The sequence below is a fragment of the Camelus bactrianus genome, chromosome 8, assembly GCF_048773025.1.
Source record: "Camelus bactrianus isolate YW-2024 breed Bactrian camel chromosome 8, ASM4877302v1, whole genome shotgun sequence".
Taxonomy (NCBI): Eukaryota; Metazoa; Chordata; class Mammalia; order Artiodactyla; family Camelidae; genus Camelus; species Camelus bactrianus.
The window spans coordinates 56785266-56809930 of NC_133546.1; the positions used below are offsets into that span (position 1 = coordinate 56785266).

The 24665-nt window shown below is 34.4% G+C and overlaps 1 protein-coding gene across 6 annotated transcripts in view; it reads left to right on the forward strand.

Moving 5' to 3' along the window:
- Positions 1-24665, forward strand: part of EPHA7 (EPH receptor A7) — a 164243-nt gene that overhangs the window by 83449 nt on the left and 56129 nt on the right. Inside the window, exon 6 of one of the 6 annotated variants that reach the window (XM_074368610.1) lies at positions 1420-10953. The exons of the other annotated variants lie outside the window; for them this stretch is intronic. Coding sequence (XP_074224711.1) covers positions 1420-1607 — 188 coding nt within the window. The 3' untranslated portion in view covers positions 1608-10953. Of the gene's footprint in view, positions 1-1419; positions 10954-24665 lie in introns of those variants that run through there. 6 annotated transcript variants of the gene reach the window in all.

Consider the following 24665-nt stretch of genomic DNA (forward strand, 5'->3'; position numbering starts at 1 on the left):
TTAAACATATTTAAAAATTAGATGATGTTGTCCAAATAAATAGCATAGGAAAGGCATGAACACAGTTCAGAGGGGTTGCAGTTTTTAAAACGTTGTCAGAAAAGGCTTCTTCAGAAGATGACATTTGAATAAAAGCCTGAGTATGATATGAAAGCAGAACCAAAGGAAGGGTTTTCCAGAGAGAATGGTCTGTCCAAGGTCGTGAACAAGAGCGTGGTTGTCATGTTCAGCAGGGAGGAGGATGTGGCTGGTGTGGAGAGCTAGAAGACAGAAGTGGATGGCAGAGTGGTCACGGGGTTGTGTTGGTCCTTGTAGGTCATTGTAACCACTAGCTTTAGATGGAGATGGAGAGCTATGGGGGGGGGGTGCGGTTTGAACAGAGGAGTGACATCAGTCTACTTCCATTTTAAGAATATAATTTAGCTCCTATGCTAGGAATGGATAAGAGGGACTCAAGAGCAGAAGCAAGAGATTAGTTCTGGACACTTTTGTAATAATCTAGAAGGGAGATGAAGTTGACTTATGTTTGACTCTTAGAAATGGAATGATAAGGAATGGTGGCCAGAGTCTGATACATCTTGAATATAGCGTTGACTTGGAACGTGGGATATGAGAGAAAGAGAGAGACCAAGGGTGATTCTGAATGCAAGTGAAAAGGTAAAATTGCTAGTAATTCAGATGCAAGGGATTATGGGAGGGACAAGTTTGAAGGATAATTTTAGGAACTCAGTTTTGGGCATGCTAAGTTTAAGATGCCTATGGTTGCTTCTAGTTGGATATACATATCAAGAGTATATGTGTGAGGTCTGTGTTAGTGATCTAAATCTGGAGTTATCAGCATTTTATGGAATTTAAAATAATGAAACTATGATAAGAAATAGAGCATAGATAAAATCACAGAGAGGGTTCAGAGCTAAGTGCCAGGGCAAGGGGCGAGAGGAACAGTCAGAAGAAGTGACAGCGAATGAACGGCCAGTGAGATAGGAGGAAAATTCAGAGTTTAATGCTCTGAAAGCAAAGAAAGTGTTTCAAGGAGAAGGCAGTGATCTGTGTCAAATGTTAATAGCCCTGCAAGGTGAGCAGAGAGAACTGAACTTTGGATATAATCAACTCAGTATGAGTCTAGTGGCCGTCAGAACATCTCTTATGTCTTTGATTGCAGTAATTTGTAGTCTAAGGGTGGCTGACATTCAGCTCTGCTCCACACTTGTCACCTCCAACTGGGAATATTTTGTCCAATTGTGAAGCAACTCACAATCATGTAATATGCATACCGGTTAAAAGAATGAGTTTCACTAACTTGAGGGAGATACCACAGTAACCTCCAAAAACCGATGCCTTGTATCTAAGAAAATTTTTTCTTATATTTAGTTACAATTTGTTTCTTTGTTGTTTCTGCCCATTCATTCATTTATTCAGTAAATGTTAAGTACCCACGATGTGTCAAACTCTCTGCTAGCCACTGGAGATCAAGTTGTGTGCGAGAAAGACAAGATTCCTGGGATCATGGAGTAGGCGGTCTGAAGAATTTTAGTCCAACTGTGATGTGCGTGGATGAGATTCCAGGTCTGTGGGAATTCCGTATCAGCAGGAAACTCATTCACTAGAAGTGAAAAGGGAAGAGAAAGTATAATCTCACCTTCAAAATTCAAGGAACAAATGATTTCATAATTTTAAAAGTTGCTTTTTTTTTTTTACTTGCTTCTGCTTATAATGTCTGAAAATCATTACCTATGGTGGATCTAGATTACGTGCTCTTCAGCCTTTCTTCTAAGTAAGAAGTTGTACTAGTCTTTAAATAATAGAGCTTCTAGTGGTACTATTCATTAAACATTTAACACTCATATTGAATTCACTTAAAACTACTTCTTACACATGTTTAAGTGACACTGAATGTTTTGGCAGTGTTGTATGGAGATTTGGGATGCATTTTTACTCATTTGTTAAACAAATATTTATTGAGCACTTATTGTACATCAGGTAATTTGCTGAGGGCTGGGAATTCTGGGGTGAAATGGCCATAGTGTCTCACAGAACCTAGGTTATTGGAGAAGATAAGTATCAATCTCTTTCATTTTTGCTTCCACTATCACTATAACATTATTCTTGAGTGTTCTTGTAAGACTTTTACTAATGAGCTGTAGCCTATTAATAGAATTATCTGCTATATGGCTAATGTTTGGTGAAGGCATCAGGCAGTTTATAAATCTAGAATTATTGTTCTTGAATCTTTGATGGATCTCACTGATGGCAAAGACAGGGTGTTATGTCATTTTTTGTAATCATAGGCGTCAGCACTACATCTCTCTTGAGCCAGCAAAGAAAACAGATAATTATTTAATCTCATGTGTTTGATGATAACCATTTTTCTTGGCAAATGCTTGAATTAAGCAAGTTTTCTTCATTGATATTTCTATGATTCAGAGTCCTTTTTTGTCCACCCAATTAAATATATTCAGAATCTGCAGAGTGTGTCTGAGTAAATATAAAATATTAAAAGTACACCAGTATGTTCAAAACAGTTTTTCTACTGCAAGCAAAATTAGTTCAAAGTACACCTGTTTTCAATATTAAAAAGTGGTAGTTCATTTTGTTGGAATATTTTAAAGATTCCCTTTACTGATTTTATTTTTTTCTTCCCCCTGGGTGCCCCAGTCCTTGTATTTGGCAGAATCAGGAGCAGGTGTGGAGGATAGGAAGCAGTAGACTATAGTATGACGTTGTTGTGTCCTTACTTTTACCAATTTAACCAAAGCTTCCAATTATGGAAAATTTCAGACAACTGATTCTAGCAGATGCTTCTTGTGTGTCAGTTACACATCACTGGTTTGGCCTATGTTGTCATGCAGCTAAATGGGCCTGGCATTTGTTTTGATAGAGGGGCATGCTATCTCTTGTAGAAGAAAAAAGTGAAGAGTTCTTTTTACTAAGAGTTCTGATAATTAAAAGAATATAGACATGAGATAATGTTGAAATTTCTATGAAATAAAAACCAAGTAGGACTAATTCTTTCTAAATCCCATTGGTCTCCTACTTTGAATTTAGGATTAGAATGGAACTGTATTTTATACAAATATTTCCCGATGTTCATATATTACTCTTGGCAATTCTAGTTTTTCTAATAAATTCTAGTATATATCATAAGTGTTCATATGCATTGTGATTTGGATTTTTTTTTGTTGCTTGGGGAAGTGCAGAGATGGAGGCTAAAAGGTGTTTTCTTCATAAGATACTTATTTGAAGAAAATCTCTCTCTGTGTGTATTCCTTCCCTTTATATCTCACTCTCCTCTCATCCATACTCTTTTTTTAAAAAATATATATGTATATATTTTCTCAGATTATCTTCCATTGTAGGTTATTACAAGATATTGAATATATTTCTCTGTGCTATGCAGTAAATCCTTGTTGCTTATCTAAAGGAAACATACCTCAACATAGTAAAAGCCATAGTAACAGCCAACATAATACTCAATTGTGAAAAGCTGAAAGCCTCACTAAACTTGGGAACAAGACAAGAACGCCCACTCTCACCACTTCTATTCAACATAGTATTGGAAGTCCTAGCCACAGCAATCAGACAAGAAAAAGAAATAAAAGATATTCAAATTGGAAGGGAAGAAATAAAACGGTCACTATTTGCAGATGACATGATACTGTATATAAAGAACCCTGAAGACTCCACACAAAAACTATTAGAACTAATAAATGAATTCAGCAAGGTAGCAGGATACAAGATTAATATACAGAAATCTGTTGCATGTCTTTACGCTAACGATGAAATATCAGAAAAAGAAAGTGAAAGACCATCCGGTTTAAAATTGCATCAAAATACCAAGAGGGTGCACAATTCCGTGAATATACTAAAACCCACTGCATTGTATACTTTAAATAAGTGAACTGTATATCATGCAAATTATTTCTCAGTAAAGTGGCTTAAAAATTTAAAAAAAAGAAAAAAAATAACGAGAGGGTGAAAGACCTATATGCCAAAAACTATAAAATATTGGTAAAGAAAATTGAAGATGATTCAGAGAATTGGAAAGCTATCCCATGCTCTGGGTTGGAAGGATTAATGTTGTTAAAATGTCCATACTACCCAAAGCAATCTACAGATTTAATGTGATCTCTATCAAAATACCCATGGCATTTTTCACAGAACACAAACAAATAATCCTAGAATTCGTATGGAACCACAGAAGACCCAGAATTGCCAAAGCAATCCAGAAGAAAAAGAACAAAGTTGGAGCATAACCCTTACAGACTTCAGACATACCCAATTTTTAATCTTACATAACCCCAGTCCTAGAAAAGTTGTATTTATGATAAATAATGCTTCTTTCAGAATTGTTCTCAATAAGTAGAGAATAGGATAATGAGTGGAAAATCTGTGGCTAAAGGGCTTGCACGTCCCCTTCTCCCTCTTACAAAATGAACCTCTCTGACTTCTACTCTTGCTAGGAGCACATGTTTTCCTCTGCTTCCTGGCCAAAGGCTTGATTTGTGAGAAAGGCAAAGTTCTGAATGCTTTATGTTTGCTTGCCTGTGTGCTAAGAAATGCAGATTTATGTTTCTCTGTATAAATCTTGAAGTCAACATTGATTCTTTTTCTCTTTTTCACTTTTTTTGCTTTATTTCCCAAGTTTTATTGAAATATAATTCATGAACTGCATCATATAAATTGAAGGTATACTGCATAATGATTTGACTTATATATATTGTGAAATGATTATCACAGTAAATATAGTTAACATGTATCTATTTTTTTCTTTTCTTGATCATGTTTCTCAAAGTGAGAAAATAGACCCCTCCTATTGGCCCCAGCATACTTGCATATGTATTTTTACAGCGTGACCATCAATGTTATCTAGAAGTAATGTACACAGATCTGAGAATATGCAGTTTCCTGTTTCCAAACTTTTCCTGTAATTCATTAATATGTGTATGAATTCCATGATCTCATTTTTGTCTCAATGACAATCCTGCAATATTTCTACACTTCGCACCATTCATTTGCTCTTGGCTTTTCCCAAATCTAATGATGGTTATAGATGATTCTTTCCCAAACTAGAAAATCTAATAGTCACGGAGGTTTATTCTTTAGCACCATCTTAGATAATTTTCAAGTAGACACTTTAAAAAAATTACTTGAAATTTCATTGGCCACTCTACATAACTGAGGCTCAATTTAAAAGAAGCTGATAAATATTATAAGGATTTAATCATAAGAATATTTCTTGTTAGTTAATAAATTCATATGTAGGCAAAGAAAGTTATCCCTGGACAAACTTAATGCAGATTTGAAAAAAAATCATTCTGTCTATTGACATCAATTTTGTAGTATTTTTCTAAGCAAATAGATCCAAAGATAGTAGCAATACTTTGGTGAAAAATCTCAAAAATATTTACTGTGCTCAGAAAGTCTGTCTGCCCCTTCATGGACAATTTAAGATAACTTTCAGCAACATCAATGAGCAAGATCAGTAAGTAAAGAGCAGACCACCAAGAAATAGTTGGAAGTAGTTTTGGATTTGTAATTAAATGCATGTGAAATATATAAGTGGAAGGACTCCTGGAGTTAAGATTTTAATATTTCAGTTGTAGATAACTCTCTCTGAAAACATAGCTTTTTATACAGATTTGGTGTGAAAATGTTTAGTGGAGCAGATGGAGATCCAGCTGGTAGAGTATATGTTTGTCAGGGTATCTGGCATTTAGCTACATCCAAAAATGATATCAAACTGAAAGATGCTAAAGAGCAGCACTGTATGAGAGCCAGTGGGATCCGTTAGGGGTACCATTCCCTTAGTTTTGATTTTCTAACCTTGGAGGAATATATTTTAATCCAGATGGAATTTTCCATTTCAAAAATAAAATCTGAGAAAATGTAAATAAAATTGTCAAACAGCTGCCTTTCCAAAATCATGATTACAGTAGGCCAGGAAACACATGCTACTTTGTGTGTTGAAATTTGGTACCTAATGAAGAGTATCTTTCTGTAAGCATACAAAATCATACACATTCCCCAGAACTTTATATTCTCTATACTTTAAGTCATTATTTTGGGTTCATGAGCTAAACTGTAAGAAGTGGCAGAGGATAATGAGTAGAACAGTGAGAGAAAGATAGAAAGCATTTGGGGAAGAATGACAGGAGCCCCAAATATATTTGAAAATATTTTACCCTACTGGATGCTGCCAGTATGTAAGCCCACACTGAGGTGGATGAAAGGCCAGCTTAGTAAGGAATGTTTACTCCTAAGTTTTATAGCAGGTACATTTGTTTGCTTAATATAGTCTACTTACTCATTTCTTTCCTAAAGAGGTGAATTTTTAGAAATGAACTATTTTGTCAAAATGCTTAAACACATGTACTCAAACATTTCTGTATAGTGCATTTGAGAATGCGTGTTTGAATTGAGAGCAATCAACAAGTCACAACTGTAGTTAGAAATTTTTACATCATGTTTTTTGTTTCCCTTTTGATACTGTATTAGTAAAATCTAAATTCAAACTTTTATTTTTTAAAAATTTTTGGGGGGAGGCAATTAGGTTTATTTGTTTATTCATTTATTTACTTATTCTTTTTTTTAATGGAGGTACTGGGGATTGAACCTAGGACCTCATGCGTGCTAAGCATGCACTCTACCATTTGAGCTATACCCTCCCCCACCAATTTCAAACTTTTAAATTAAGTTCAGTGAAAATGACCAATTTGATTGACTGCTGTTCTATATGACACCTACACAGCATCAATTAATATATTTATTCATAGAACTGTTACACACACACACACACACACACATGCACTGAGTAGAGGATGGCGTGTCCCCTGAATACTTGGAACTGCTGACCATAGTGAGTATACGTGTCTGCAGGTGACTTTTGGAAGGTTTATTTTAGAGATTTAGATGAATCACTGTCTCCAAAGGGAATTTTTTAATCCTAATTTGATTGAATAAACTGAAGATTTTGGGACCTATATTTTAAAAGTATAAAAGAAGAATAAGATAGTCATTAATATGTCTCCCTGACTCTGCCACTGGTGTAACAAGAGCTAGCTGCACTGCTTTAAAATATCCCCTTACCAAAACATGGGCTGGGAAAAGCGTGTTCCTTAGAGAGCATGATTTAGTCAGTTCAGATTTAGAAATTGTTTAAAGAAGAGTGTGTATCTGCAAAACTCTAGTATATTTATCAGAAAAGCACACCTCTGTGAAATAAAAAATCTTTTGGTCTCTCCAGGGAGCTTCATATTTTATAAAACAGGACCAAAAAAATTGGACTATAAAAGATACTTGCTTTTGACTTCCATGTAATTCTTTATTGCAATATTTATAAATTTTAAAAAGAATGCTAATGAATAATATATTTCCTCCCTTCAGATATCCATCCTAAACTTACTTGTTTAAATCACTTTACTGTAGTGTAAATTATATAGGTAATACATAAATTACATATAGTATAAATTATATATGTATTTGTGTGTATATATGTATGTATGCATTATATATAAATAAAACGTGCGAGTGTGTGCATCTGTGTGGTGTGAAAACCTGATTGCTTAATTTACTTCATACTGAGTTCTCTGTTAGGTTCTTTGCATTCATTATTTCAGTGAATCCTCACAGTACCCTGTAATGTCATGTTAATTTTGCCATTTTACAGTTGAAGAAATAAAGGCGTAGGAAGTTTGCATAACCTGAAGTTGTACAGAGGCAGAAATCGAACTCCAGATCATGATCTTTTTCATGATGCCTTATGCCCTTTCCTAATTTTCTAGTCCTTTTAAAAGTCAAAAGTCTTAAAGTCTTAAAGGGCATGGTTTAGATATTTACCTGAGTGACCAATTCCTTTAAAGAAATCCGTAAACAATTAACTTATTAATGTTGAGGCCAGCGTGGATTTGTGTGGACCATGGGGACCTTGAGAGGGAATGACTCCTCTCAAAGGAGGAGTGCCTCCCACTTCTCCCTGAAGATACAGACATACCAGGGATGGGAGCGGGGAGCATATATGGTAATTACAGAAGGCAAGGCAGAAATCTATCTTTTTCTGTGAAATCTTTGGGTTTTATAATTTTTGACTAAAAATTCAATTTTAAAGCAAATGGTACCCTCACTGTGTCAACAGAACAGATGTATAGGAAGGAAAGAAGTGCATTACTTTGTGAGCTCAGCTATATCCAGGAGATGTGAGTTGAATTCCAGGGATAACAGAGTCTGAGACAGAGATGTGTATGCAAGAAGTTTACTGGGGACTGCTCTTGAGATCAGCACCTAGAGGATGCAAAATCAGCAGCTGGATTGAGCAGAGAAACTCACTGAGCTGAGATGTAACCACAACAGTGGTCTTAGCCAGTCCCATGGAGCACTTTGGAGCTGGGTGGGCTCTGTAGAGTTGTCCTGATTGAGGCAAGGAGCCAGGTCTCTAGGCCATCTGTCCCCTCTTCTGCCATTAAGTAGTCATTGGATATGCTCCCACTTGCAGGTATGAGCTTGGGCCACATGGTTTTAATTAGTCTAGAAAAGTTTTCAGACGGCCACTCGGCCATCAGCTGTCAGTATCCAACACACTTGGTACTAAAGAGGAGCTGGGGGTCTAGGTGGTACGCCACAGCAAGTATGAGATCCTGCTATCCACAGTCTAGCCCTGGTCACTTTTACTGCCTAATTCATCTAGTAACTGTATTCTAACTATTCCCTAATAATCTAGCTCCCCCATCAGAAACACGTTTCTTCTACCTGTACACATTCAAATTCTATCCATCCTTAAAGATCTTCTCAAGCCTCCCTTTTTCCATGAATATTTATAGACCATACCCTCAGCCACTGTGAGATATAAATTGATAAAGATAAATAGATTAGATAGATAGATAATAGACAGATACCATCAACAAATATGTTGTACTCATGTTGCCCATTATTTGATTCTCAAAATTTTATGTTCCCAAACTTCATGTTGGTTACTTGTTACAAATGCAGACGCTGATACCTAAACTCAGGAAGTCTTGGTTCCAAAGGTAACTGGGTTGGAGCCCAGTGACGTGCATGTTTATGTTTATGCAGATGAGTCTTTATAATTGTAATACATATGCCAGATGTTTGTAGAGCAGTTTGAGGTACTGATTTAAAAGAGAGACATAAAAATACAAATTCATGTATCTTCTTCAAGGCATGGGTTGTGTTTTTATAAGTCTTCCTCACGAGCACTTATGATAAGTAAGAAACGTTACTGCTATTTTATTTATCAATTAGATGAGAACAAAATACACAAAAACATGCAAATTCTTTTGTAAACATGAGACGTTTTCTGTGTGAAATTATATTTTTACTAATCAAAATTTTTCTGGAAAACTTCTGACTTGGTAAGCTCCTACATTCCTGTATTTCAGCATTTTAATGCTGCCTCAGGACTTGGCTAATTGTGTTGGGCCATCTTGTCTCTAAAGCATTAAATACTTGTAAAGCTGTGTAAGCTTTAAATATAATTTTCCAAATTATGTTTTCTGACTGATGCTTATGAAATTTCATTTATGATAAAAAATGCAACATATTTTTTATTATAAAATATATCTATTTCCCTCAGTTGTAATTGCGCATCTGACTTGTGTCTAATAGCATCTTTTTAAAACCATGGAAGAGAAAAGTAAGCATTGTGTTTCCACAGAACCTGGTTTTCCTAGCTACATTCTTAAATATATTTACTAAATATGGAAGGGAATTGTTTTTCTCCCAAGTGAAGGAAAATTGCACTACAAATCATTTTGTGCTAATGATAGTATTCTTTTAAAATAGCCAAGCATATTCAGTCTCTAATCACTTTGCCTATCACTGCACCATAATGTTAATTTTAAAGAATTCTCTTTTGGAATGAAAGAACTAATATACTGAATCTTCATTCGAATTTTACTTATGTATCAAAATGCTCCACTAAGCTTTTGTTAAAACTGCAGAATATTCCAACGTGCTGAAGCTTCTTACTATTAAAATATGACACTTATTAAAGCACTTCCGAGTAAAATAAAACCAGGCATGGAAATATAATATCAGATAAAATTTCTACGGTTTCACAAGGAGGTTAATTAATCAATGAAATGGATCAGTGGTTTCTCTTTCTTAAATGAGTAACCCATTAATACTAGCACACAATACATGCTACAGATTTTACCACTGGATCACATCTTTAATTATCTAACATGCTTTCTTATTGCAACATCCAGTGTAACACACAGTCCACCATCTAAATATCTGGTAAGTATGTATTACTAAGAGAGATCCTCAGCATAGAAAATTTATTTCTCAGCCTCCCACATACATTGTAAAAATATATAAAGTGAGCTATTTTGTTGCCTTTTAACTATTATTTTCTATGTGAATTTGTAATTATCAGTTTTTGGTTACTAAATAAAGATTATTAGAATACTTGATTGTTAATTTATACAGTCTCTGAGGAAATCCTGTTAACTCTACCGTCAACATATTTGTGTATTTACAAAATATAGATGTAGAATCTGACCACTTTCTTTACTTCTGTGGCTGTTTGGCTGTTCAGACCAGACCACCAACATTTCTTACCTGGATGACTGCAAATCTTCTGAGTAGGTCTCTTGTTCTGTCTGTATTTGGCCCTCACAGTCAGTTTTCAATACAGCAGCTAGACTTTTTAAAAACATATGTGATTTTATTCCTCTACCTGGAAAGCTGTTATAATGACCCACCTCACTCAGGGGAAAAGTCCACCAGGCCTTATATGTTCTGCTTCTTACTCTACCTCCTTAACCTCTCTGGCCTCATCTCCTACCGGTGCGCCCCTCACTCGCTTATTCCAGCCACGTCAGGCTCTTCACTGGTCCTGAAAACACCAGGAATGCTCCCACCTTTGGGCCTTTGTTTTTGACAAGTCTCACTACCTTAGAATTGTCTTCAGCTGGATATCAGTTTGGCTAACTAATTCATCTCCTTCAAATACTTGCTCTGACCCTGCAGTTTTCAATGAGGTCTATTGTGATAACCTACTTAATATGACAACTTTTAATTTCTCAACATTCTGACACCCTGACCCTGCTCTTCTGTTTCGTCACGTCAGAGCACTTTTCACCTTCCACACTCTGAAATTTTCTTAGTTGTTAGGCTTATTGTCTGTCTTCCTTCTGGAGAATGTAAACTTCATTGGAATAGAGATCTTTCTTTTCTTTAATTTTATTTCCCTAACATTTACAAGAGTTGTGTGAACATAGTAAGTCCATAATATTCATTAAATTGAATTGTGACATCAGTTAGAAGATGAACTATTAAATACATATTACTTGTGTGTTAAGTGAGTTATTTATGTGTTAAGGATTGAAATCTAAATTTAAATGACAGCAAAGATTGAGAAGTTAGTTTTATTGATCAGATAAGACTGCCGTTTTTTTCTGCCAGCCACAATAATAGTGTCCTGATTCTAGAATTTCAGGAAACTTTAAAATAAAATTTAAAAAGAATGAAAGGTGACGAACAAGGAAAACTTCATGCAGCTTTAACAACTAACCTCAGCATGATATCATCACTGGAAAGGAAATGACATAGACAACAAAGCAAAAACAAAACAAAACAAAACAAAAAAATGACTATAGTTTTATCTCCACTATTTCTTAAAAGCAATTGTGTTTAAAAACTGTATGAACAGACCATAAAACTGCATGATTAAGGACATATTTTAAATTAAACACATTTATCTTTATTTAATATGCACTGATTCACAGCATTATCTGTCTTTATCTCATTTCTAGTGAAAACTACATAAGGAATATCACTAGCCCAAAAACCTGCACTAAGATACCATGAATCACTGAACTCAGCTTAAAAAAAAATGCCTGATTCCAAGCAATTTCTTTCTGCATGTATCCTTCACTTTCTCACCAAGCAGATGGCAGCGTAGTGGCAAGCCACAGAGACACGCAGGCCAATTCATTCTGCCATGCACCGAAAACTGTGCTAGAATTTGTAGGCAAAATAAAAGCAAGAGAAAGAAACTAACACTTTTCAGAGCCATATTATATACTAAGCACTGTGTTAATGTTTTCACATATATATGTGTGTATTATTTCATTTAAGAAACCCATGGATTAGCAAGAGAGAAATATTAACACATAGGAGTACAGTATGTCTTATAAATACATTTTTGTTTCGAGAAGGAGAGTGCCGTGATTGAATTAGCTCTTCAAGCTTCATGCAGTGTAATATTTTGATCAAAAGGAAATGATAGAGCACTCTAGATGCAGAAAATGGTTATGAAGAAAGTACAGAGGCGAGAAGGAAAGCTATGATTATTGGATGGCCGTCTTGAAGGAGGAGAAAGACTTCCAGCTCATCTTGTAACCTCATTAGATAAACTATTTCATCTCTTTCTGTAGCTAATGACTCTCCAAGGAGTTCTGAAGCCAGCTGTGATGGCAGCAGGAGCTGGTTTCACGTATTGAGGTGCTAGACGGGGTCAAGGATTTCTGCTTTTATAACAGCTGAAGGGATTGGGAGGTGGGTAGAGTTGATGTGAAGGAAGGACATAACTTAGCTATGTATTATTCTTGCAAAGTTGGTTCTGCCCAAGCAGTTAATATTTATACTTGTAATTCTGTATAACACTGTGACACAGAGTATCAATGCTGCTTAAAATTAAATCTTCATATAGCAGGACCTTATTCAAAGAAAGTTCATAATTGGATTAATCACTTTGCTAATGTTAAAATGGAATATACTGAAAAATGTGTCTGAGAATCAGCTGTGGTTCTTAATTCATGTATAAAAACAATCAAGATCAGCGCCAAACCGGATGTTAGATAATCGTACCCTCCAAATTAGTATCTTTCCTTTTTGAACACCTCTGTTTCTAGGCTAGTTTCTATTGCTGTTCATACCATGCATTCCTAGGACATGCCTCCAAGTATCATGCATGGAAAAATGCCGGTTCATTTTCAGGTTAGCTATTTCAAACATAATTAAGACAGCAAATCTTCTTTAAAATCTCTATAATAATTACCAAAACCAGAAGATTATGGGTTTTTTGTAAGATTGCTTTATATCCACCCAGGCGAACATCAGCTTACACAGTAGAGAATAAAGCCCTCAAGGGCATCTACCCTTAAGCTTGCTTCCATCCCGGCAGAGAGAAAGAGGAGAGAAGAGAGGAAATTCAGTGTCCAGCACGTTATATGCGTGGCAATGAGGGAGGAATGACCCTAGTAAACCCAGCCGGTAGTTTTACTTAATGTGCAATATGAAATTACTACATTCCATCTTAAGGCTGTGCTTGAGTTTTCTCTTGTCAAGGCTAATTATTATTGTCCATCTGACTTCTAAATGTGTTCAGTGTTTGTTTTTATAGCTACATCACTTACACACTTAGAAGCCATACGTATAGGAAATATAGCCAGAGAATCTGGAAATGGGCATCATTTATGTATATAAGGTAGAAACCATCCATAAAAAGTTCCTGAAAATATATCATTCTTCTAAAATATAATCAGACATAGTAAAAAATGATGCCTATGGTTTAGTAATTCTTACCAACCATCATAGAAGGTAATTACTCAATTGGTAGTTTATGTGTAAATTATTAATTGCATATCAGAAAAGCAGCTTGGGACCTAATAGGTAATAATTTAAAAGAGTAGATATTGCTTAAAAAGTGTAGATGTTTGCAATGGAGTTGTATTACACACTATCTAGAAATTCTCTAAATGTGATACATAATCAAATGCAAACTATAGCTTTCAGGGGTCTCTAAAAATATCTTTACCTTCACAGGGGAAAACCTTAAATATTTTCAGGTTGATTCTGTAAGAGTAAATCCTAATATTATAAGCTACTTGACATGTTCAGTTCGGAAAAGGAAATACTTATAAGGATTTAGTTTTCACATTATTTAGGAAGCTAGAAAGGGGATGTTACACTCTCGGTCTTAAGTGTAGGTAATCTGCTACATATCCATTATTAAATAGAAAAGATTTTTAGAAATCAACTTCTGCCTGCCTTACCACTTGTGGCCTGAGTAAAGTAGGCTCATCTAATTATCTGTTGGTTTCACTCTATTATTATCATAACTGTGGCAGTGCAGAACCTTCCTACTATAGCATAAATAAATCGTAAGCTTCCTTTTAAATTGTGTCTTCTCATTGTACCTCTCACCACTTACAAAAAAGGCAGGAGCTTAGCCATTTCTTCTTTGACTCAAAGGAACTGTAATTTCTACAACAGGACCAATGAAACTGACTTATTCATACACCATTACAGGTATATTTTAGGGGACCCATTCCGGGAGGCCTAATCCTCCAGCAGGTTTCTTATCAGAAAACATAAACTATTTCTTAAATGAGAGAATCAAAAACTGAGACTGAATTATCAGCACTTTATATACTATAAGTAAAACAACACATTGTCAGAAGCATTAAGTAGCTTCACAAACTATGAAATTGGTAAGGGAAATCGTGGCATTACTAAAAAGTTGAACAAGAGAAGATCGGCAGATGCTTAAGGTGTTGACTTTAAAAGACTGGCATATGTATTCTCCTGAATAATGTCCGTTAACATGGCTCTCAGGTTGTGATTCTAATGCTTGGTCATGGTTATAGTTCATATAGATAAGGCAGACTTGCTACTCTGTTGACTGAACTAAGATCTCTGTACATGCTCAGGAGATGAATGTTGTAATTAATGATTGGGGGTAGGTTAGGGTGATGTAATTTATTTTTGTATATTGTATTTAAAAACTTGCTTTAGGTATTCTCCTCAGTGAAAAGAACTATTTCCTATGGGATGTGCTTGTTTAGCCTCAAGGGGGAAAATGTGAAACCCAATAAGATTGTCTCAAGAAAATGACTATTTTTCATAACATTCTAAATAGCCTCTACCCTGCGTGTTGAGATAGCTGTCGTTAAATGGAACTAACATCTTACAGAAACCAGAAAGTGAAATAAATGGATGAGGAGAGGGATAAGGTGGTTGACAGGATAGAAAAATAATGGAGAAGAAAGTACAGACTACAATACAGAAGCCAAAGAATTGAAAAGAGAAGAAAGATAAAAGGACTAGAAATAAAAAAAATAGAACACAGGAAAAATAGAAAAGATGCAGAAAAAGGCTGTCCCTAAACTCTTCATTTTCTCTAATATATTTTGGGGCTGTTTATGTCTGGCTGCCAGTTAGTGGTAGGTGTGGCACTGTTGCCTCAAATTTCCCTCTCTCCCAGACTGAAACCACCTTTCTTAGTCTGGTCCTCTTCTTTGACCATCATCACCTCATTACAAGGTAAGGAAGCCTTTGCCTGAGTCTTTACACGGCTTGAACCATCTCTTTAATGAATACTTAATTCTGATGATTAATACCTAGTTTTATAAAATTTTGACTCTTTAAAACCAGAAATCATATGAAAAATATACTGAGTTTCATTTAGCAATCTTAAAAAATTCGTATTTGGTAATTGTTTTAAAAAGGAATATATTTTTTCTACTTAGGGATGTATATTAAATTTTGTTTATATAATCTGATTATACCAAATGAGAATGTTTTACTATATGAGGTTCTTTTATAATAACATTTATTGTTTCTGGCTGTAAAAGCAACATGTGTTTATTATAGAAAATAGGAAATCCAGATATGTACAATGTACAAAGAGGAAAGAAAATGATCACCAACTGTTAAAATTTTCCCAAATTTTCATTAATAGTGTATATTTGATTCTGTATGCTACTTTTTCCTCAATGCTACATAGTGGCATTTTCTCCTGAAAGGAAATATTTCTTGAAAACATTACTTTCAAGTAATGGTTTTATAATATTAACACATGTAGGATATTTAACTGTTTTCAAATCTTCACCACTTTCGATAATCCTTTCCAATTTCTCTAAAATATACCTTTCAGCATCTATTTAGGATATATCTACAGAAATAAGGTTACTCAGCCAAAGACTTAGTGCTTATTGTTAAACTACTTTACAAAGGGGTTATTTGATTGTACACTGTATCTAACAGTAGACAAGAGAACTTGCTTTGAGTTTTGTTTTGACCTTTTATGAGACTATGAAGTGAAACATTATGTAAAAAAAAATGATGTCCTCTACTGGGGCACTTTGCATTGCCAATTTTCATTCAGTTTTCAGTGTCTTCTACAATGAAACTGAAAAGTTACTTGGGGGTTACAGGGTAAAACTTCCTCCACTGAGGCCATAACCAAAATTTATATGAACTTGACTTATGTCACAGGCCAAGTAATTTATTCCAAAACTTGGCACCGTGAAAATGCAAATTAACTATAATAATTCATCTTTATCGAGGACTATTCAAAAACATACCCCTTTTTAGTCTTTTAAAATGTACTTGTTAGATGCCTGATAAAGCAATAAAGCTGTCAAGGAGTTAAGGACTGTAAGCCAAATAAAAAAGTGACTAAAATGGTTAAAATCTACCTCTTAAAAATTTGTTTTCTGTACCCCTGACCTCACTTTCTTTGTTTGCCTTTTAAAAAGTAAAATCTAAAGGGTGTTATTTTCTGATGTTAGGGAAGTTAATAGAACATTTATCTACGTTGTTTATTTAATTGTGCAACTACTCATGTCCATTAATATCAGAAGTTATGTTGGTGCTTATGATTGCTAGTCTCTACAGCACATTTCTTTTATTCTTTACTTATATCAAACTCTAGAATAAAATGTCTTATTATAAAGTATTTTAATAGTATTATGATATTTGGGTAGGTATATATTCATTTTCCCATATACTTATGTTTAATTAAACAAATTATAGAAGACCATAATTTGTGAAATTTGAAAAATGGATTTCATTTGAATGTCATATAAAGACATCTTTGATTGGGCACCAGGGATTTTTGACGTTGTTTCAATTAAAGTGATAATTTCTTTATAAGTCATTATTTTTTTAAATCAACATTAGCTTTTCAGTTAAAAGTATTAATGTGTTGAATGCTGGAAAAAAGTTTTGTCTAGAAAAATCTTACACCTTGAATGACTACAATGATTTCTTATTATCAGCATTTCATATGATAAAGTATGTAATACAGAACATTTTTCTAAGTAACCATCATTTCAAGAAGAATTTCATAAATTAAGGTTATTCCATTTGTACAGCTCATGCACAAGAGAGCTTTAAAATTAAAAGATATTTTAATTTATAAAAATTGTCATATTAATTGGGTTTTAAAAATCCACATGTAAGTATTCAACTATGAACTTTTAACTGTTATCAGAAATAATAGCACATTGATTGCATTAATTATAACAGCAAAAAATAGAATATTTTCCTCTTACGTATTAAGATCTGTTATGTGTTAGCCAGAGCAGGTGTTGAAGGACTCAGCTCAGTGAGCTCCAGAGAAAAGCTTCTAGTATCCTGAGCAAGAGAGAAAGGTAATGGTTAAAGCCTGAGACAGAGTTGGAGTCATCATGCAGCATATCACTCATTAGTGATTAAACCTCAAAAGATTAAACAAAGGTCAGCGTTTCATGAGATGCAAAGAATATGCTTTCTGTTTGGACAGCATCAGGTTTCTGTGACTCTGATACTGTTCGTCTGATACTGTTGACATATTCTGCTCAGACACATCTCTCCCACTCTACACCCTTCACTGAGAACACTGCAAAGGGGAGAATTCAAGATCGTGTTCTCTCTTTTTTCTGAGAGTGCTGACATCCGAACAAAACTGCCCGCATCCATATTCATCATCAAGAAATGCTGATATTTGAGAACTAAGTAGAAATTGTTTACTACTTTCACTTTTTTCGAATAACCATAGAAGGTAAATCTTCCTGGCTTCATCCAGATTCAGAGCCTGGATGACCGCCTTCCCCAGAAAGAACAAGGACACGATGTGATCACACAGTGGTCAGGGGACAGGGAATATAGTTATAAAGAATGGTCTGTGTTAACATGTAGTATAAGTGCACATATATTTTACCATAACTGTTCTTATTTTTCCACTGTCTGCTAACTGCTTGGTCTGAATGCCATGAAATTCTGTTTGTACTCATCAGCCTAAGGGGAGTAGAAATAAACTTGACTCAAAAATTGTATACTTTGAAGTGTAAAATTGGAAATATTTTTTTAGTTTTCATTGAATAGATTCAGCTCCTTACAAACTTTCTATTTTAAGAAGAAAAAAAGGATGAGGATTAAATATTCTCCTTTCTGTAATACCTATTTGCTAAAGTATTGTGGGTGTCATTTAGTCCAGAGAAAGCCAAAAATTATAGCAAAAGTTTATTTAAAATCTGTTATCAGAGTCAAAACAACTCAGTTCATTAGCTGAATAGATTTAAATATTTATTATCTTTGCTTTATTTCTGCTATATAGAGGAGAGACTGTCTTAACTAGAATTTCGTGTTTATGTTTGTCATCATGGTGATTTTTTTTTTCTGTACCAACATTGTCACACTGGGTGGTTTTCTAGCACAGAAAATACAGAGAAATATAACATTTTGGTTGATCCAATGATAGTATCACTAACTATTTTCTTTATAAGGAGATGCAATTTAGATAAGCTTGCTGATTTATAGTCTGATTTCATTTTTACTAGCAGTTACATTGAAATCCTGTGTTCAAATATAACATTCTTTATAATTATACTTCTTTTATGCTATACTATTCTGTTAGGATTAAATTGAGATGTGAACAATTCTGAGTGTCTATTCACTATGATATTTTCTGTTAAATAATAATTGCTCCTAAAAGAACTAAATTATTTATTGAATTTTTATAGAGAGACTTTTCACTCCTTCGATAGGGAATTGATTTCACCCGAGGAACCAAAACCTGGCCTTCACGCTGCAGGTCGCAGAATTCAGTTCAGATCTTATCCTAGCTGGAAATAAAGTGACGGCCAATGTTCTCATGCTTTAGAAATTGTAGTTAGATTTATAGAGGGTCTGTATTATTTACATATTTTGTAAATGTATGAATTGATTTGAGCTGAACATGGAATTTAGCTTAGAAATCGGAGGTGGGGAGCAACTTGTTTACATTGAGTTTTGTTAAACATTGGAATTAATTTCACATAAGAAAGATTATATTCAGTTCAGAATAACATTAAGTTACATGAAATGCTATCTAGCTTTAGGTCTTTGTTTTGCTCTAATGCCTCTGGTTTTATACATTTTCAGCCCCTAGTCCTGTGCCATGCACACATTTGGGGGGCTGGCTATATCAACAGAAATTACTATTTACTTTAATTAAATCCGTTTGGTTGTTGAGAAGTATATTCCTAAAACTTTTTGGTACTTTGCAGGAACCTAATACTTGGCAGACTCCCTGAGGGCATTCTTTATACTGTCATTCCCACAGAAGCAAACATTTATGGTTTCCTTATCCCATTAAATAAGATAAAGTATAAAATTCTCAATATAATCTCTGGCATGTCAACAAAGTAGAGTCTTCCAACTGGGATTCCTGGAAGGATTTATAAGACTAGAATTGTAGGCTGCTTCCACAATTCTTCAGTCAAATCATATTTTTGTAAAGTTAGAGACATGTTTGGACTGAGTTAGTTCAAATAAGTGTGACCTAGCATAATTAGTGATTACCACACTACTCTTCCTTTTGAGTATCTGTTCATGAGAGTAATGGTGACTGTATAAAATACCATTATGTCTGCGTGAATATTCAGGATATATAGGAACAATATATTTTTTAAAATCTTTCTGTAAGTGTGCAAAGATGGCACTAATGGAGGTATTGACAACAGAGGGGGAAATGATTTACTTAGTTCCTAGTATTTATTCCCATAAGTGATAGAATGAATTAATGACTGTGGTTTTCATTTCCTTGGCAGCTTACAGTCTATACTTTTTACAGTAACCAAAATGTGCCTACTAAGTCTAAATTAGCATTAAAATTTATGAAAAATTAGAAGGAAAGCCACTTTCAGAATCAGTAGTTATTGGTCACTTAATTGCTTAGTATTATGTGTTGTGCTTTTTCGTTGTTGTTGTTACCAGAGAAGTATTTCTCTCTTACAGGGGCATTTTAGATTATAATTGCCAATGTGGCTTTTGATGGTTATAGAGAAATTATAGGAAGAAAGATTCCTTACAAAAAGTGATTTGTAACCAGCATAGAGCTTCAGGGGATTATTAGCAGATTTTAATCCATAAATTCTGTACAGCAGAACTGCTTCAGTCTCTCCTAGTAGTCTTTGGACATTTACTTGCATAATCTCTCTTTTCACTACGGTCACCTTGTACTTTTCCCCTGTTTAATCAAATCTCCCATCATTTAAGGTTCAGCTCATGCTTTTCTCCCATGAACCCTTGCAGTTGTTCATTGATTCTATACGTAAGTGTTTTATATCAGGAAGTAATAGAAGTAGTAAAAGAAATTGAAGCTACAGAAATAGTTGTGAAAAGTAACACAAAAACATTACAGCTCTCAGTGGAACTGCAGTTTATTTTTTAAGTACATTTTAAAATAAGGGTTTAGAATTTATTTTAAAATAAATACTAGAGAGTTGGGGAGGAGATAACCAACAAAATAAATTAATAAACTATATGGCGGTTTAGAAGGTAATACATAGGAATAGGGAGTAGAATGGGGTGGTAAGGCAGAGGCTGATTAACAATTTTAAATAACAGTAAGAGGGTGACATTAATAACATGGAGGAGAAAAAGGAGCAAACCATGCGCATGTCTAAGGGAAGAATGTTCCAGACAGATGGAACACCATATGTGAAGCCATGAGGCTGGAGCATGCCTGGTGAGTTCTGGTCACGGCAAGACTATCACTAAAAAAGCAAGGGAGAAAGTAGTCAGCAGGGAAGAAGTTACGTTACGTAGCTACTCAAAGGATTTGGGCTTTTTCACTGACATAGATGGGAAGCCACAGAATAGTTTCAGCAGAGGAGTGACATAATCAATAAAATTTAGGATTTTAAAGAACCCTCTTCTAAATCCACAGCATTCTTTAAGGCGTGTATCTTATTTTATGCACTTGCATCTTAACTTTCTTAACCTGACTGTATCCTCCTTTACATCAAGGACATAAGGTGTAAGGGGTCATTTTATATCCCCTGGAGTAGAGATTAAAGTAGGTGGTAGAGTGGCATTCTATAAATCATCACCGATTTGGCTTAGGAGGTTGGAGTAGAACAGATAAGATAAGCATTACAACAAGCACTGGCAGCCCCAGATCCTTTTCTACGCAGATTTGTTAGTTTACTTTGTAAATACAAGCAGTCTAACAGAAACTGCTTTTCTGTCTTTAGTCTAGAACCAAGAATAGATCACAGACCCTCAGGGTACCTCTCTATTGCCTTTCAAAACACATAGTTTGAGCAAGTATACAAAATTTAGGGCTTATGCGTAACAGTCCCTCCATCCTAGAATGCCTATTAGTCCTTTACACTTTTTTCCCACAGTGGACCGTTGATTTAATCAGAATTTTTGCCAATGTTCTTTTCGTTTGAGTGCAGTGAAGACTGTCTAACAACAGATGCAGAGCCATCTCTCTCCTATTCATTTCTCAGACATTTATGTCTTGCAGCGTGTGAGAAGCATATTAAGTGGCAGGTAATGGTAGAAAGGTTTCCACAGATAATGCCTGACAATTCAATCAAAGAAAATCAGGAGGAACCATTCGTGGAAAGAGGTAACATAGAAGAGAGGTGGAGTTCCTGTGGACAGTCACAGAATAAAGAGTGGTCCTTTGCCTTGCTTTTTCATAGTTCAGAAATAAAACTTCACCTCCCATTTTTACAGAATTAGAAATCACCTATGTACTGATAAAATACAAAATTAAAAATCTCTAGCCAAAGCTTATTTAATACCATTTTAAAATGCAGAGTAGATACTAGGCTGATTCCTATGACTATGTGTATGCTTTTGCCTCCATTTATTTCCATTTTGTTTCTTAAAAAGAAATAAATGGTAAGATTTTACTACCTAACGTGATCTGTATGCTAGATCTAAAATTGCAGCCATCTGTACTATTTCCCATTGCTCTACCCTGCCTTATTTTCTTGTTATCACTTCTCACTATTAGCGTAGTACATATTTTACTTACTCATGTTATTTACTATAGATCTGTTTACCACTCCCATTAGTATATAAGCTCCTTTGAAGTGTATACACACACACACACACACACATACACACACATATACACACACCTATATATAATATTGCTAAATACTAAGAACTCAAGAGTGCCTAGAACATATGACACCAAAATGTTTGTTGATTGACTTAAATAATTGTGATTAATACATACACATTTATACACATTAATATATACACATACACTAAATGTCTCCAGTTTGTTGTGTTTTAATTTTATATGTCACTTTTTGACACAGAGAATTTTAAATTTTTATTATAAGTATCTTTTGCTTAATGACTTATGGCAGTAGTATCACGCCACTATTACGCTTTGAAAAACCTTATTCATAACAAAGTTACAAAAATACTTATTCAATTGCTTTTCTTTTATTAAATGGCTTAAATTTTATACTAAAGTTTTAAATTATTAAGAATATATCTTGTATGCAGTGTGAAGGTTTTTTCAACTTTCTACTTCCACTAATCTTTTCAGTTGCTTTGATACTATTTATTGTAAATTCACCATGCTTATGGTATTTTTAAATGCTAAAATTTTATACCAAGGCCATGTAGAGACGGAGCATGTTTCTGGACTTTCTAATTTTATTTAACTCTTCACTGTTTATTTTGTTGGTTAATATGACATTGTTTTACTTAATACAGGTTTAGATTTGTAATTTGTGTCACTGAATTATAATTATCTTTCTTAATTTTATTGATTCTGAAGTATTTGCTTGTCAGGCTAAATTTTCATCTCTTTGTGTTGAGTTTTTAAAAAATCCTCTTGGATTTTTTTTTTTTTCGTTTTATTGTACTTACGGATTTATTTGAATAAAATAAAGATTTGTCCAGCATTGACATTTTTCCATCTCAAAACATATTCTATTCCTTCATTAAATTACATATGTCTCCATGTAGCTGAGTAAAGGATTATTATTTTCTTCCTATAAATCCTGTTGATTTCTTAGGTTTATGCCTAGGTGATTGTTCTTAATGAATTTTTATGCCTGGAGGAAAATAAAATAGCCATTGACTTTCAGAACTGTCTAAGTCTACAGTAAGAAAGCCAACTTTTCAATTCACAAAATTTACAAATATGTGCTACATTTTAAAGGTTATGAAATAGTACGCTATGAATAATTGATCATACACTCTTTCTTAGTCAATGTACTTAGAACTCAAAAGAGTGCCTAAAACATATTAGACACTAAAATATTTGAACATTTCTTGAAAGTGCTTTGCACCATGCCCAGTGGTCTGCCTCTTTAAACTCTGTAGCAAAAAGGTACCTAAAAGTGGGAATGTTCTTTGCTTCTCTTCTTTGTAGTAATTCTGTTTCTTTGTAGTTCTGTTACATGGATCAGAGAAGTGCTGTCTTGTGGCTGCCAGTAAGTAGAAATTTGACATCCTGGAAAACCCACTGACCATAATACAAGAAAATTTGAATTCTAACCTACTCTTGTACTAAGTTACCATTTACTTTTGACTGCTCACATCACTTCTTAGAATCTCAGTGTTCTCAGCTCTAAAATTCAAGATACTGAATTGAAAAAGATTTATGACTCTGTTTGCACTGTGGCCCTACTACTGTTCTGTTTGCCGACTATGTTTAGTGAATAAGGCAAAGTCCCTTCTCGGAAGGAAATTAGATTCTAGTGCACCTACCACTATTCTGATTCTAACATTCTCTGTGCTTGTATTACAAATTGTGATGACGTCTCTGGGAGAACTAAGCCTTAAGTTATAATCAAGAAAGATATTATAGTTATTGGAATTCAAGTACAGTTGACCCTCTGTACAAGGTTCTCATCCACAGATTCAGTCAACCCCAGATCAAAACAAAATTTGGAAAAAGAAAAATTTTAGGAAGTTCCAATAAGCAAAACTTGAACTTAGAACAATCAAACCACTATTTGTGTAGCATTCACAATTTATTTACAACTATTTTTATGGCATTTGCATTGAACTAGGCTTTATAGGTGATGTAGAGATGATTAAAAGTGCATAGGAGGATGTGCATAGGTTATATGCAAATACTACACGATTTTGTATAAGGGACTTGAGTATTGCAGATTTTGATATCCTTAGGAATCCTGGAACCAATCCCTCATGGATACCAAGAGACAACTATACAGTAAATTTCCTGTAAGCTCAAGAAACAGCATCCCACAATATACTAGGCTTTATAACCTGCATATTTTTATTTAAATTCAGTTTGACCAGCTTCTGCATGTGTTTATGAACAAGCTTTCTTACTTTTACCTTTCTGAACCTCAAAGTGCTTATTTGTACAAAGATTACAGTACCTGCCACCTCAGTGGTTTATTTTGAGGAGTGAAAGAAATAATATGTGTGACTATTTTAATACAGAGCCTTAAAAAAACCCTCTGCTCAATAAATCTTAATTTTTGTCCCTGTTCAGCATACTCTGAAATTGGAGCTTCTCTTCACCTGTGAATTAGGTTAGGTTGAGGTCCACATAATGATCATAGTAGGTCAAAAACAGAGGGAGCATAAGTCACAGAAGCGGCTTTTCTGTTTAACGACATGCTGATCTACCTAACACCTCCGGAAAAAAGAATTTCTGC